The 15,650-nt window shown below is 50.3% G+C and overlaps 1 protein-coding gene across 5 annotated transcripts in view; it reads left to right on the forward strand.

The window, feature by feature from the left end:
* prex2 (phosphatidylinositol-3,4,5-trisphosphate-dependent Rac exchange factor 2) overlaps positions 1 to 15,650 on the forward strand; it is a 212,689-nt gene that overhangs the window by 92,317 nt on the left and 104,722 nt on the right. For all 5 annotated transcript variants that reach the window (XM_055928871.1, XM_055928872.1, XM_055928873.1 and 2 more), the window contains 5 exons: positions 2,020 to 2,123; positions 2,254 to 2,303; positions 10,755 to 10,830; positions 11,977 to 12,049; positions 15,169 to 15,314. In XM_055928871.1, coding sequence (XP_055784846.1) covers positions 2,020 to 2,123; positions 2,254 to 2,303; positions 10,755 to 10,830; positions 11,977 to 12,049; positions 15,169 to 15,314 — 449 coding nt within the window. The remainder of the gene's footprint in view (positions 1 to 2,019; positions 2,124 to 2,253; positions 2,304 to 10,754; positions 10,831 to 11,976; positions 12,050 to 15,168; positions 15,315 to 15,650) is intronic.

The following is a 15,650-nucleotide window of genomic DNA, read 5'->3' on the forward strand; positions in this document are numbered from 1 at the left end:
TCTCTGTCTGTCTGTTTGTGTGTCTCTCCGTCTGTTTGTGTGTCTCTCCGTCTGTTTGTGTGTCTCTCCGTCTGTCTGTGTGTCTCTCCTGTCTGTCTGTGTGTCTCTGCTGTCTGTCTGTGTCTCCATCTGTCTGTCTGTGTCTCCATCTGTCTGTCTGTGTCTCCATCTGTCTGTCTGTGTCTCCATCTGTCTGTCTGTGTCTCCATCTGTCTGACTGTCTCTCCATCTGTCTGACTGTCTCTCCTCTGTCATTGCCAACAAAGAGTATATAACAAAGTATTGAGATAAACTTTTGTTATTGACCAAATACTTATTTTCCACCATAATTTGCAAATAAATTCATAAAAAATCCTACAATGTGATTTTCTGGATTTTTTTTTCTCATTTTGTCTGTCATAGTTGAAGTGTACCTATGATGAAAATTACAGGCCTCTTTCATCTTTTTAAGTGGGAGAACTTGCACAATTGGTGGCTGACTAAATACTTTTTTGCCCCACTGTATGTGGGTTATGAGCTTCTGGTTCCAAATATCTCTCTCTCTCTCTCTCTCTCTCTCTCTCTCTCTCTCTCTCTCTCTCTCTCTCTCTCTCTCTGTGTCTCTCTCTCTCTCTCTCTCTCTCTCTCTCTGTGTCTCTCTCTCTCTCTGTCTCTCTCTCTCTCTCTCTCTCTCTCTCTCTCTCTCTCTCTCTCTCTCTCTCTCTCTCTCTCTGTCTCTCTGTCTCTCTCTCTCTCTGTCTCTCTGTCTCTCTCTGTGTGTGTGTGTGTGTGTGTGTGTGTGTGTGTGTGTGTGTGTGTGTGTGTGTGTGTGTGTGTGATAAATAGCTTTGGGCTCAACAAGTGAAGCCTTTCAGACAAGTCATTTCACCCGTATGTTTTTTATTGACATAAACCAGCGTAGAGCAGATGTCTTATTCAAAACTCCTCTCTCTCTCCTACCAGACTGTTTAGATAACAGCTTACGTATAACCATCTCTTCTCACCATGCAGTTTATTTAATATATTTTAAAATGGCTGCTCTGTGGCTGCGGATTAGGACTGTGTGATGCATTTAGTGTGTGGAGCTGTGGCCGGGGACCTGCTTACATCATTCACACTGCACTTCACACACACAGACACACACACACACACACACAGACACACACACACAGACACAGACAGACGGGACCTTTCCCTACAGCTCTGTACGTGTTTTATTTTTTCCTCAAAAGAATTGGGCCTGTGGCCAAGCGGGGTCCTAAATCACTCCCATTGCTTTATTGCTTCCTAGCGCCGAGTGAGTCCAGGGGTTTAGACTTTAGTTAGTTCTACTCCCTGGTGGTGAGGCTAGCCCCCTTAACTCCCAGCCCCTGATAGCTCTCTCTCTAACACACACACACACACACACACACACACACACACACACACACACACACACACACACACACACACACACACACACACACACACACACACAGGCGTGGGCACACACACACACACACACACACACACACACACACACACACACACACACACACACACACACACACACACACACACACACACACACACACACACTCACACACACTAATGAGGTAGAACCCACAGGGGGAATAAGTATCCAGGATTAGTTCTCATAATAACTTTAATGGAACATGCAATGCTACAGTACCAGTGCAAGATGGTTATCCAACTGATTTCTTTTCGGAGGGTCTTGGAAAAGCCCCCCCCCCCCCCCCCCCAAAGTATAGTGAAAGGGAGATGCTTTTTAACACAGCAGCTGTTAACTGTAACCCCTCTGCTTTACAATTTGAATTGCAGAACAAGTGAACCGGTTCAGGCATGGTTTGAATGTGTTAAACCTATTATATTTACCAAAGCACCCCCCCCCCCCCCCCCAAAAAAAAAAAACGTGACTATGATTTGTATGTTGGACCCATGCATAAGCAGTTGAACGTTTTTAAAAGATGAACTGAAATGCTCCAACCAACAGTGATAGCATGCTTCGTATGTATTTAACCTTGCGAATTGTGTCTCCAGTCACAGACAAACACCAGTTCAAGCCAGAGCCGGTGCTGTACCGTTTCCGCTATGACGACGGGACCTACCACCCCAGGAGTGACATGCAGGACGTCATCTCCAAGGTAACCAACATCCTACTAGTTATAAATGTTCTCCTCTTCTGGGGAGTCCGAATGAATAGACAACTTGTACTAACATTCAGCTGTTATAATATTTCAGATGAAATATCTCTCTCTGTCTCCCTCTGTACAGGGTGTCAGACTCTTCTGCAGGCTCCATAGTCTCTTCACTCCGGTCATCAGGTACAGTACGGTAGGGATGTGTCTCAAGTGACAGCCGTTTCCCTATATAGTGTAATACCTTCGACCAAGGCCCATAGGGCTAAGGTCTGAAGTCGTGCACTATGTAGGGAATAGGGTGCCATTTGGGAGACGCAGACTAGGCCACGCCAGGTGGCCACTGTGTCTTCCAGTCCAATACGCGTGTCTCTCCCCGTCTCTGGCAGGTGGGCCGGCCCAGTGTTACCGTAGCGCCCAGTTCTCAGAACTTTAAATAGCACCAGCACCACAGAGAAGGAGAAATGAGAGGGAAAAATAACATGATGAACTAAAGTATGAAGTCATTGTTTGGAAAGACAAGGTTTGAGAGAGAGGAGACTTGAGAGCAGTTTGAGAGCAGGGGAGAGCCAAGGCTTGAGAGAGAGGAGAGCAGGGGAGAGACAAGGTTTGAGAGAGAGGAGAGCAGGGGAAAGCCAAGGTTTGAGAGCAGGGGAGAGCCAACATTTGAGAGAGAGGAGAGCAGGGGAGAGCCAAGGTATGAGAGAGAGGAGAGCAGGGGAGAGCCAAGGTTTGAGAGAGAGGAGAGCAGGGGAGAGCCAAGGTTTGAGAGCAGGGGAGAGCAGGGGAGAGCCAAGGTTTGAGAGAGAGGAGAGCAGGGGAGAGCCAAGGTTTGAGAGCAGGGGAGAGCCAACATTTGAGAGAGAGGAGAGCAGGGGAGAGCCAAGGTATGAGAGAGAGGAGAGCAGGGGAGAGCCAAGGTTTGAGAGAGAGGAGAGCAGGGGAAAGCCAAGGTTTGAGAGCAGGGGAGAGCCAACATTTGAGAGAGAGGAGAGCAGGGGAGAGCCAAGGTATGAGAGAGAGGAGAGCAGGGGAGAGCCAAGGTTTGAGAGAGAGGAGAGCAGGGGAGAGCCAAGGTTTGAGAGCAGGGGAAAGCCAAGGTTTGAGAGCAGGGGAGAGCAGGGGAGAGCCAAGGTTTGAGAGCAGGGGAGAGCAGGGGAGAGCCAAGGTTTGAGAGCAGGGGAGAGTCAAGGTTTGAGAGAGAGGAGAGCAGGGGAGAGCCAAGGTTTGAGAGCAGGGGAAAGCCAAGGTTTGAGAGCAGAGGAGAGCAGGGGAGAGCCAAGGTTTGAGAGAGAGGAGAGCAGGGGAGATGGAAGGAGTTTGTGTGGAGGGTTATGGAGTGTGGCAGTACTAGGGATAGTCCTAGCACTAGGTCTACTACTGACTCCATACAATACTGATGGAGCCATCCACCCCTGTAGCTACAGTCTCACAGGAGGAGAGGAGAGGGGGTAGAGGAGGAGAGGAGAGGGGGTAGAGGAGGAGAGGAGAGGGGGTAGAGGAGGAGAGGAGAGGGGGTAGAGGAGGAGAGGAGAGGGGGTAGAGGAGGAGAGGAGAGGGGGTAGAGGAGGAGAGGAGAGGGGGTAGAGGAGGAGAGGAGAGGAGGAGAGGGGGTAGAGGAGGAGAGGAGAGGGGGTAGAGGAGTAGAGGAATGGGGGGTAGAGGTAAGGAATGGGGGGGTAGAGGAGAGGAATGGGGGGTAGAGGAGGAGAGGAGTGGGGTGTAGAGGAGGAGAGGAGAGGGGGTATAGGAGGAGAGGAGAGGGGGTAGAGGAGGAGAGGAGTCGGGGTAGAGGAGGAGAGGAGAGGGGGTAGAGGAGGTATAGGAGGAGAGGAGAGGGGGTAGAGGAGGAGAGGAGGGGGGTAGAGGAGGAGAGGAGGGGGTAGAGGAGGAGAGGAGAGGGGGTAGAGGAGGTATAGGAGGAGAGGAGAGGGGGTAGAGGAGGAGAGGAATGGGGGTAGAGGAGAGGAATGGGGGGTAGAGGAGGGGAGGAGTGGGGTGTAGAGGAGGAGAGGAGAGGGGGTAGAGGAGGAGAGGAGAGGGGGTAGAGGAGGAGAGGAGTCGGGGGTAGAGGAGGAGAGGAGTCGGGGTAGAGGAGGAGAGGAGTCGGGGTAGAGGAGGAGAGGAGTCGGGGTAGAGGAGGAGAGGAGTCGGGGTAGAGGAGGAGAGGAGAGGGGGTAGAGGAGGAGAGGAGAGGGGGTAGAGGAGGAGAGGAGTCGGGGTAGAGGAGGAGAGGAGTCGGGGTAGAGGAGGAGAGGAGAGGGGGTAGAGGAGGAGAGGAGTCGGGGTAGAGGAGGAGAGGAGAGGGGGTAGAGGAGGAGAGGAGAGGGGGTAGAGGAGGAGAGGAGAGGGGGTAGAGGAGGAGAGGAGAGGGGGTAGAGGAGGAGAGGAGTCGGGGTAGAGGAGGAGAGGGGGTAGAGGAGGAGAGGAGAGGGGGTAGAGGAGGAGAGGAGAGGGGGTAGAGGAGGAGAGGAGTCGGGGTAGAGGAGGAGAGGAGTCGGGGTAGAGGAGGAGAGGAGTCGGGGTAGAGGAGGAGAGGAGTCGGGGTAGAGGAGGAGAGGAGTCGGGGTAGAGGAGGAGAGGAGTCGGGGTAGAGGAGGAGAGGAGAGGGGGTAGAGGAGGAGAGGAGTCGGGGTAGAGGAGAAAAAGGAGGAGAGGAGTCGGGGTAGAGGAGAAAAAGGAGGAGAGGAGAGGGGGTAGAGGAGGAGAGGAGTCGGGGTAGAGGAGGAGAGGAGTCGAGGAGAGGAGTCGGGGTAGAGGAGGAGAGGAGAGGGGGTAGAGGAGGAGAGGAGAGGGGGTAGAGGAGGAGAGGAGAGAGGGTAGAGGAGGAGAGGAGTCGGGGTAGAGGAGGAGAGGAGAGGGGGTAGAGGAGGAGAGGAGAGGGGGTAGAGGAGGAGAGGAGAGGGGGTAGAGGAGGAGAGGAGAGGGGGTAGAGGAGGAGAGGAGAGAGGGTAGAGGAGGAGAGGAGTCGGGGTAGAGGAGGAGAGGAGTCGGGGTAGAGGAGGGGAGGAGTCGGGGTAGAGGAGGAGAGGAGTCGGGGTAGAGGAGGAGAGGAGTCGGGGTAGAGGAGGAGAGGAGTCGGGGTAGAGGAGGAGAGGAGTCGGGGTAGAGGAGGAGAGGAGTCGGGGTAGAGGAGGAGAGGAGTCGGAGGAGAGGAGAGAGGGTAGAGGAGGAGAGGAGAGGGGGTAGAGGAGGAGAGGAGTCGGGGTAGAGGAGAAAAAGGAGGAGAGGAGAGGGGGTAGTGCTTACAGGACAGTACTTTACACACACTTCTAATTGGGCTGACAGTACTTAGGCATTAACACAGTGCCCTATAAGAGAAATGTTTCTTCCATCCAGTATTGATGGAGTCATCAGCCCCTGTAGCTACAGTCTCATTAGAGTTCAATCAAAGCATCGCCTCAGGCCTTTTCATGTCCAACACAGACATCCAATAACAGAAACACTGCCTCTGTGGTGTAACACATTAGCCAGAACACCATGCAATCATCCCCAATGGCAACCTAGTCAATAGGGCTCTGGTCAAAAGTAGTGCACTATAAAGGGAATAGGTTGCCATGTGGGATGATTCCATGGTGTTAGACTGTAGCTACAGGGATTGATGACTTCATCAATACTGGCCGGATGAAAGAGTAATGTCCCCTAATGTTCTCTTATATTGTTACACAAACAACACTAAGGAAGCGGACGTGCCGTCAGTTAACGCGCTCTTCCTCCCAACTCTCCATCGACACTCTGTTCCGTTGAGCAACCGACCGCTTCGTGTACTGTGGCGAAGGAAGCGGACGTGCCAGAATTACCCAGATCGCACCTGTTTTACATTTAGGCTGTTCAGAAGGCGTGTTGCATGAATATTTCCGTAGCTGGATGCGTTACACCCGGGATACATGTGTCTCCCAGCTCGCCTACAGAGGATAAGAGACGTGTCGACTGATATGGGCTTTGACACCATATATTTTAATATCCTGAGCACTAACACTGTTGCAAACATACACTGTCCGCATTCCAAATAGAACCCTATTCCCAACATAGTGCACTACTTTTGACCAGAGCTCGAAGGACCCTGGTGAAAAGTAGTGCACTATAAAGGGAATAGGCACACAGACACGTATAGAAGCAATATCGACCTCCTAAAAACAGCTTCATTTATTAAACATGGCGATCGACTGCTTGAGAGTCGAACGGTCAGTTTCAGATCGGATGTTAAAAGCGTTCAAATCGATGTCTGCTTACCACAGCACCTCTCTGTGTTTCTGTAGGTCACAGCCCCAAACGCTACAGACCCACTAAAGACCATAGGGTCAATATAGACAGACACGTTGCATCGGTCACACATAAGGGACTGTGTCACTTCTATACATTCCATTTCAATGCCCACACCCCATGGCCCATACAGACAGGGTGTCCGTCTTTGTAGCTCTGCTGAATGAATGTTACACCATGACCAACTGCCAGGAACCACACCATGGTGGGGGTAGAGGAGAGGGGGTAGAGGAAGAGAGGAGGTGGAGGAGGAGAGGAGATAGATGAGGAGAGGGGGTAGAGGAGGAGAGAGGAGGAGACCATGGTGGGGGTAGAGGAGGAGACCATGGTGGGGGTAGAGGAGGAGACCATGGTTGGGGTAGAGGAGGAGAGAGGAGGAGACCATGGTGGGGAGAGAGGAGGAGACCATGGTGGGGGTAGAGGAGGAGACCATGGTGGGGGTAGAGGAGGAGACCATGGTTGGGGTAGAGGAGGAGAGAGGAGGAGACCATGGTGGGGAGAGAGGAGGAGACCATGGTGGGGGTAGAGGAGGAGACCATGGTTGGGGTAGAGGAGGAGACCATGGTTGGGGTAGAGGAGGAGACCATGGTTGGGGTAGAGGAGTAGACCATGGTTGGGGTAGAGGAGTAGACCATGGTTGGGGTAGAGGAGGAGAGAGGAGGAGACCATGGTGGGGGATAGAGGAGGAGACCATGGTGGGGGATAGAGGAGGAGACCATGGTTGGGGTAGAGGAGGAGACCATGGTTGGGGTAGAGGAGTAGACCATGGTTGGGGTAGAGGAGGAGAGAGGAGGAGACAATGGTGGGGGGTAGAGGAGGAGAGAGGAGGAGCCCATGGTGGGGGGAAGAGGAGGAGACCATGGTTGGGGTAGAGGAGGAGACCATGGTTGGGGTAGAGGAGGAGACCATGGTGGGGGATAGAGGAGGAGAGAGGAGGAGCCCATGGTGGGGGGAAGAGGAGGAGACCATGGTTGGGGTAGAGGAGGAGAGAGGAGGAGACCATGGTGGGGGATAGAGGAGGAGAGAGGAGGAGCCCATGGTGGGGGGAAGAGGAGGAGCCCATGGTGGGGGGAAGAGGAGGAGACCATGGTGGGGGTAGAGGAGGAGACCATGGTGGGGGTAGAGGAGGAGACCATGGTGGGGGTAGAGGAGGAGACCATGGTGGGGGGTAGAGGAGGAGACCATGGTGGGGGTAGAGGAGGAGACTATGGTGGGGGTAGAGGAGGAGACCATGGTTGGGGTAGAGGAGGAGACCATGGTGGGGGGAAGAGGAGGAGACCATGGTGGGGGATAGAGGAGGAGAGAGGAGGATACCATGGTGGGGGGTAGAGGAGGAGACCATGGTGGGGGTAGAGGAGGAGACTATGGTGGGGGTAGAGGAGGAGACCATGGTGGGGGGTAGAGGAGGAGACCATGGTGGGGGTAGAGGAGGAGACTATGGTGGGGGTAGAGGAGGAGACCATGGTTGGGGTAGAGGAGGAGACCATGGTGGGGGGAAGAGGAGGAGACCATGGTGGGGGTAGAGGAGGAGAGAGGAGGAGACCATGGTTGGGGTAGAGGAGGAGACCATGGTGGGGGGAAGAGGAGGAGACCATGGTTGGGGTAGAGAAGGAGACCATGGTTGGGGTAGAGGAGGAGAGAGGAGGAGACCATGGTGGGGGTAGAGGAGGAGAGAGGAGGAGACCATGGTGGGGGGAAGAAGAGGAGACCATGGTGGGGGGAAGAGGAGGAGACCATGGTTGGGGTAGAGGAGGAGACCATGGTTGGGGTAGAGGAGGAGAGAGGAGGAGACCATGGTGGGGGGAAGAGGAGGAGACCATGGTGGGGGGAAGAGGAGGAGACCATGGTGGGGGTAGAGGAGGAGTAGAGTTGAAGTCTACAGAAAGTCCTGCTGGTAGGCTCAGCTGTGTCTGCCATTAAATAGGTTGTACACAGAAAAGTGTACTGTACATTAACTTAAGCTAGCTAGAGTGGTGGATGACCCTGTCAATCGAGTTTGTTGGCACAGGGTAGAAACACGCCTACGGTTTTGTGAGGGAGAGACAGAAGGAGAGGGAGAGAGAAAGATTGTGTGTGAGAGATAGAGAGTATCCCTCACAATGCATTCCTGGCTCTGTGTGTGATGAGTGCCTCTGCCGTGTATGTATCTTTCACAATGGGTCTCTGGCCCTTGGAATGCCAGGCCTCTAATTGGAGCGTTCAGCCCCTACCTAATTAGGTGGAATTTCCTGGCTGACGAAGCGAGTGTGTGTGTGTGTGTGTGTGTGTGTGTGTGTGTGTGTGTGTGTGTGTGAGTCCTAAATTGGTTAGAAATGCAAGACTGTGTGTGTGTGTGTGTGTGTGTGTGTGTGTGTGTGTGACGCCCCCGCTTTCCCCACAAGAAAGCAGTGAATCCGCCCCCACAACGGGGTCCCTCGGGCCGTTTTAGTGTTACACTTCTCTCCTGTAGGGATACATGCAGCCCCCGCAGTCAGTGTCTGTGCTCCAAATGGCAACCTAATGCACTACTTTTGACTTGGGCCATTTGGGACGGAGCCCTACACTTCTACCGGATCTAATGACAGGACACACAATGATGTGGTATGAACCGCTCAATTCCTATGGATTGTAAAATAATGAAAAGTATGCCAGTATGCCTGCCAGTCTCGCCCTGCTGGACTGGGCCTGATGATGATGATGATGATGTTGATATATTTTAGGGGGGTAGATCAGCGTTAATACTTCAGATAGATTGGAGCTTCCATCAATGTAATTGTCTGCGTCATTTCCAATCCCCCATATATATATCTGTTGTTGTAAATATATACATACATTACCGGAGTGAAGTGTTAGAATACCTACTCATTCAGTGGGTTTTCTTACACCACTGACACACAGCAGCTTTTCAGCATTGATTGTTATTTGGAGAAAAGGATGGAGAATTGTGTCTTAACCCTAAGAGGCTACCATGCTGCCTCCCAGCTAGAGGGAATGTAATCCAGAGGGCGGCAGGCAAGCTGAAACTCCTCTCTGACCTTAACCACTTTTTAGCCACTAGCTTTTCAGTTCAGCTCTGCCTCCTTATGCCAGGCATATGGCTTCCCGCTGGCCCAGTCTTTACCCCTCGTTTTTCACTCTGACAGCCTGCTCTTAACCCCCCGTCCGTACCCCCAGGCCCGCTCGCTAATTCTGAGGGGGAAAACAGCCAGCCTCCCTGGCTCTTTTCCTGGAGGTCTGGGCCTGGCAGAGCAACATGCCTAACTAACAAATACCATACATCACACCAGCCCCGCCCTCATCAGTGTCCAGACCCGGTGTCTAACACAGTTATGCTGGGGGTTTGTGGTGGTCCTGGACTTTCCAGCCCCGCCCTCATCAGTGTCCAGACCCGGTGTCTAACACAGTTATGCGGGGGGGTTTGTGGTGGTTCTGTACTTTCCAGCCCCGCCCTCATCAGTGTCCAGACCCGGTGTCTAACACAGTTATGCTGGGGGGTTTGTGGTGGTTCTGTACTTTCCAGCCCCGCCCTCATCAGTGTCCAGACCCGGTGTCTAACACAGTTATGCGGGGGGGGTTGTGGTGGTCCTGGACTTTCCAGCCCCGCCCTCATCAGTGTCCAGACCCGGTGTCTAACACAGTTATGAGGGGGGGGTTTGTGGTGGTCCTGGACTTTCCAGGCCTGACCAAAGCCTCTGTGTGTCCGTAGGGAGATCCCTGTGTTCATGGGAAAATCACCCACCGCTGCGGTTCAGTCACATTTCCTGGTCTGTGTGTGCGCGTGTGTGTGCGCGCGCGTGTGTGTGTGTACACGTGCGTACAGTATGGGTGTGTGTCACAGTGACATTCCCTGGTCTGGCAGGCAGAGGAGGGGTCAGCTGACTGAGTCAGTCATAGTGGTAACACTGTCATAACACACGGTCCCAAATATCACCCTGTTCCCTATGTAGTCAAAGGTAGTGCACTATATAGGGAATAGGGCACCATTTGGGACTCGGCCACAGTACACAAAGGGTCTCCCCTCTCCTGTAGACCCACAGCCTGTTCTGGTTTCTGCTGACGGACATTACTTTTGATGGATCGTATGAAGTACTTGACCAAAGTACTTGACCGATACTGAATGAATGGATAACATACATGCTCTGGGGTCTCCCACAGTCGTATCCAGTTTGGGCAGTAATACATCTACATTTGATGCTCAGAGTTGACAGAACTCAGGGGCGTACGATCATTTGTTCTTGGCCCATGTTACTTTCACTGTTCAAATGTCAAGTTGAAGGGGATTCGGTTATGTGGATTGTTATAACTGTTCTTTAGCCTGTCCTAAGTCTGATTATAACTGTTCTATGTCTAGCCTGTGTCGTGTTCTAACTGGTCTCTGTTTCTCTGTCCACCCAGGGACAAGGACTACCACCTGAGAACGTACAAGTCGGTGGTGATGGCCAACAAGTTGATAGACTGGCTCATAGCACAGGTAAAACCTGCATCTCACCTCCTTTCTTTTCCTGACCCCTGACCCTACGTCTTTCCTCCTTTCTCTCCCTAACCCCAACCCCAACCCTCCTTCACATGCTATTCTGAATGGTCTCTATTGGCATGTACATGTATGTATATTTGAAACACATTTCCCCCCCTCTGCACAACATTGAAAGATGAAAGAGAGGAAGGAAGAAAGAAACTGATTAGGGAAGGGAACAGGGAAGTGTGTGTTTTGTCAACAGGCCGGTCAGAGGTCGCAGACTGAGACAACAAACCACAAAACAGACCTCGGAGTCTTCTAGTGTGTGTGTGTGTGTGGGTTGCCGTTCCACAGAGGAACTAGGGGAAGCCAGACGGAGAGGGAACATCATTGTGACTACATGACTGATCTCTATTGGTCCTGACATGGAGCTTTGAGCTCCACAGATTGATAGTCTCATACAGGATACTGACTGACGGGTAAATGAAATGCTTTACAATGGAACCAACTCAAGACTGGAACTATCCTATGTGTGTGTGTGTGTGTGTGTGTGTGTGTGTGTGTGTGTGTGTGTGTGTGTGTGTGTGTGTGTGTGTGTGTGTGTGTGTGTGTGTGTGTGTGTGTGTGTGTGTGTGTGTGTGTGTGTATTTGGAGAAATTAGTGTGTTGTGGCTTGGCCTGTCTGCAGTCCTGTTGGACAGAAGAACAAAGGGACGGTGTGAGTGTGAGACTTTGTCCGTTTTCTAAACATGCTACCCCCCCCTCTCTCTCTACTCACTATCCCCCCCATTCTCTCTCTCTACTCACTATCCCCCCCTCTCTCTCTACTCACTATCCCCCCATTCTCTCTCGCTCTCCACTTACTATCCCCCCATTCTCTCTCTCTCTCCACTCACTATACCCCCATTCTCTCTCTCTCTCCACTCACTATCCCCCCCATTCTCTCTCTCTCTCCACTCACTATCCCCCCATTCTCTCTCTCTCTCTCTCTCTCTCTCTACTCACTATCCCCCATTCTCTCTCTCTCTCTCCACTCACTATCCTCCCATTCTCTCTCTCTCTCGCTCTCTCTCTCTCCACTCACTATCCCCCCCATTCTCTCTCGCTCTCTCTCTCTACACTCACTATCTCCCCCATTCTCTCTCGCTCTCTCTCTTTCTAGGGGGACTGCAGGACGAGGGAGGAGTCGTTGATCTTGGGGAAGGAGCTGTGTGACAATGGCTTCATGCACCACGGTACGAAAGACAGACAGACAGATGGGCAGATGGGCTAAACAATGTTTAGAACAAGGACTCTGAACCTTGGTCCTGGACACACGCACACACGCGCATACACACACACACGCGCATACACACACACACACACACACACACACACACACACACACACACACACACACACACACACACACACACACACACACACACACACACACACACACACACACTCTTAAATTTAGAGAGTGAGGGAGCCAGCTTGCAGAGTAAGATGGAGCTCAGAAAGGACTTGGGTCAACTGGTCTCCATGGCAACACAAGTTCTAAACCCAGACCCTCAACCTTGAAATACTGAATATCCCCCGAGAGACAGAAAGAAAGAAAAAAAAACAGAGTTTCCTCAACATTTCCCCCTGTCTCTGGCGGGATCAGATATAATGTCAATCATTATAATGGTCACTTAACAGGCCAAATAACTTATCGGCACGAATGGTGAAATTACACAAAGACGGAACGAGGGAGGGAGGGAGGGAGGGAGGGAGGGAGGGAGGGAGGGAGGGAGGGGAAATTAAAGAAAGTCAAGTTTGATGGTTTTAGTTCTTATGACTGTTACATACAGTTTGGCTCAATATGAAGCTCAACTGAATTGTAGTTTGAAGCAGCTGGTTACAGCATGAGGGTAATGAAGAAACAAAAAGGTGTGTGTGTGTGTGTGTGTACAGTTGAAGTCGGAAGTTTACATATACCTTAGCCAAATACATTTAAACTCAATTTTTCACAATCCCTGACATTTAATCCTAGTAAAAATTCCCTTGTCTTAGGTCAGTTAGGATCACCACTTTATTTTAAGAATGTTAAATGTCAGAATAATAGTAGAGAGAATGATTTATTTCAGCTTTTATTTCTTTCGTCACATTCCAAGTGGGTCAGAAGTTTACATACACTCAATTAGTATTTGGTAGCATTGCCTATAAATTGTTTAACTTGGGTCAAACGTTTCAGGTAGCCTTCCACAAGCTTCCCACAATAAGTTGGGTGAATTTTGGCCCATTCCTCCTGACAGAGCTGGGGTAACTGATTCAGGTTTGTAGGCCTCCTTGCTCGAACATGCTTTTTCAGTTCTGCCCACAAATTTTCTATGGGATTGTGGTCAGGGCTTTGTGATGGCCACTCCAATACCTTGACTTTGTTGTCCTTAAGGCATTATGCCACAACTTTGGAAGTATGCTTGGGGTCACTGTCCATTTGGAAGACCCATTTGCAACCAAGCTTTAACTTCTTGACTGATGTCTTGAGATGTTGCTTCAATATATCCACATAATTTTCCTGCCTCATGATGCCATCTAATTTGTGAAGTGCACCAGTCCCTCCTGCAGCAAAGCACCCTCACAACATGATGCTGCCACCCCCGTGCTTCACGGTTGGGATGGTATTCTTCGGCTTTTAAGGCTTCCCCTCTTTCCTCCAAACATAACGATGGTCATTATGGCCAAACAGTTGTATTTTTGTTTCATCAGACCAGAGGACATTTCTCCAAAAAGTACGATCTTTGTCCCCATGTGCAGTTGCAAACCGTAGTCTGGCTTTTTTATGGCTGTTTTGGTGCAGTGGCTTCTTACTTGCTGGGCTGCCTTTCAGGTTATGTCGATATAGGACTTGTTTTACTGTGGATATAGATACTTTTGTACCTGTTTCCTCCAGCATCTTCACAAGGTCCTTTGCTGTTGTTCTGGGATTGTTTCACACTTTTCGCACCAAAGTGCGAGCGGTATGATGGCTGCGTGGTCCATGGTGTTTATACTTGCGTACTATTGTTTGTACAGATGAACGTGGTACCTTCAGGCGTTAGGAAATTGCTCCCTATTATGAACCAGACTTGTGGAGGTCTACAATGTTTTTCTGAGGTCTTGACTGATTTTTTTTAATTTTCCCATAATGTCAAGCAAAGAGGCACTGAGATTGAAGGTAGGTCTTGAAATACATCCACAGGTACACCTCCAATGGACTCAAATTATGTCAATTAGCCTAACAGAAGCTTCTAGAGCCATGACATCATTTTCTGGAATTATCCAAGCTGTTGGTTTATGGAAACTTCTGACCCACTGGAATTGTGATACACAATGAAATAATCTGTCTGTAAACAGTTGTTAGAAAAATTACTTGTGTCATGCACAAAGTAGATGTCCTAACCGACTTGCCAAAACTATAATTTGTTAACAAGACATTTATGGAGTGGTTGAAAAACAAGTTTTAATGACTCCAACCTAAGTGTATGTAAACTTCAACTGTGTGTGTGTGTGTGTGTGTGTGTGTGTGTGTGTGTGTGTGTGTGTGTGTGTGTGTGTGTGTGTGTGTGTGTGTGTGTGTGTGTGTGTGTGTGTGAATTCTTTGGCACAAGGGAACACTGCTCTTGAAAAAGCAGCCTGGCTGCCATAAACAACCGGTAACTATGACGACCAGTCGTTCACACCCAGACCAACAAACATTCTCAACACAGCCACGCTAAAACACACACACACACACACGCACACACACACACACTAATAGGAACAGCTGAGTAATGAAAGCCTTGTTTTTGTAGTGTTTCATTGTAAGTAAATAAATATAACTACTTTTACAAAGTGAGAGGAACAGAACCAACAGCGTTTTTCTTTGTGTGTGCGTGTGTGCGAGCGTGCATCTGTGTGTGTAACAGAAACGACAGAATCTTCCTCCCAGCCTCGTTGACACGTTCATCTTTGATCCCCAAACAAAAGATTCATTACCAATGCTACCCTGTCAATAGTAGTGCACAATATAGGGGGTAGGGTGCCATTTGGACCCCAGTGTTCAGAATCACCTAAAGGGGATCAAAGCAGACAATGGGTTTATGCCATCAATTATCACAGAAGAGATAGGTAGAAGTAATTCAACCGCAAGGTTCATTTCGTACAGGGGGGGTGCATCTTAAATTGCATCTGCTTCCCTATACAGTGCACTACTTTTGACCAGAGGCCTATGGGCCCGACATAGGGATTAGGTTGCCATTTTGGAGGCAGAGAGAGAAGCCTTGGTAAGCTCGCTCTATTTTTGGGTACAGGCAGGGAGTAATTGTGTCTAACCTTTTCATTCTATCGTTCTTTTTCTTCCTTTCTCCAGTGTTGGAAAAGAGTGAGTTCAAAGACGAGCCTCTGTTGTTCCGTTTCTTTGCGGATGAGGAGATGGAGGGATCAAACACCAAACACAAGCAAGCCATGAAGCACGACCTGAAGATAGCTGAGAATGTCATCGCCAAGTCACTGTTGGTGAGCGATGCCTCTTGCTCTACACGTACACACAGGAAAAAGATGTGTGCACACACACACACACACACACACACACACACACACACACACACACACACACACACACACACACACACACACACACACACACACACACACACACACACACACACACACACACACACAATCTTATTACCCACAGCTGAAAACTCCCACACTTATGGTTCTCCAGTAATGATTTAAATATGGTCCTCATTCAGCCATACAGTTAATTGACAGGACATATTGGACTCTTCTCTATGCCAAGACATTTTCAGATTCTGATTCTGAATGGACTCTCCCTCTCTCCTAACTAAT

The sequence above is a fragment of the Salvelinus fontinalis genome, chromosome 7 (assembly GCF_029448725.1).
Source record: "Salvelinus fontinalis isolate EN_2023a chromosome 7, ASM2944872v1, whole genome shotgun sequence".
Taxonomy (NCBI): Eukaryota; Metazoa; Chordata; class Actinopteri; order Salmoniformes; family Salmonidae; genus Salvelinus; species Salvelinus fontinalis.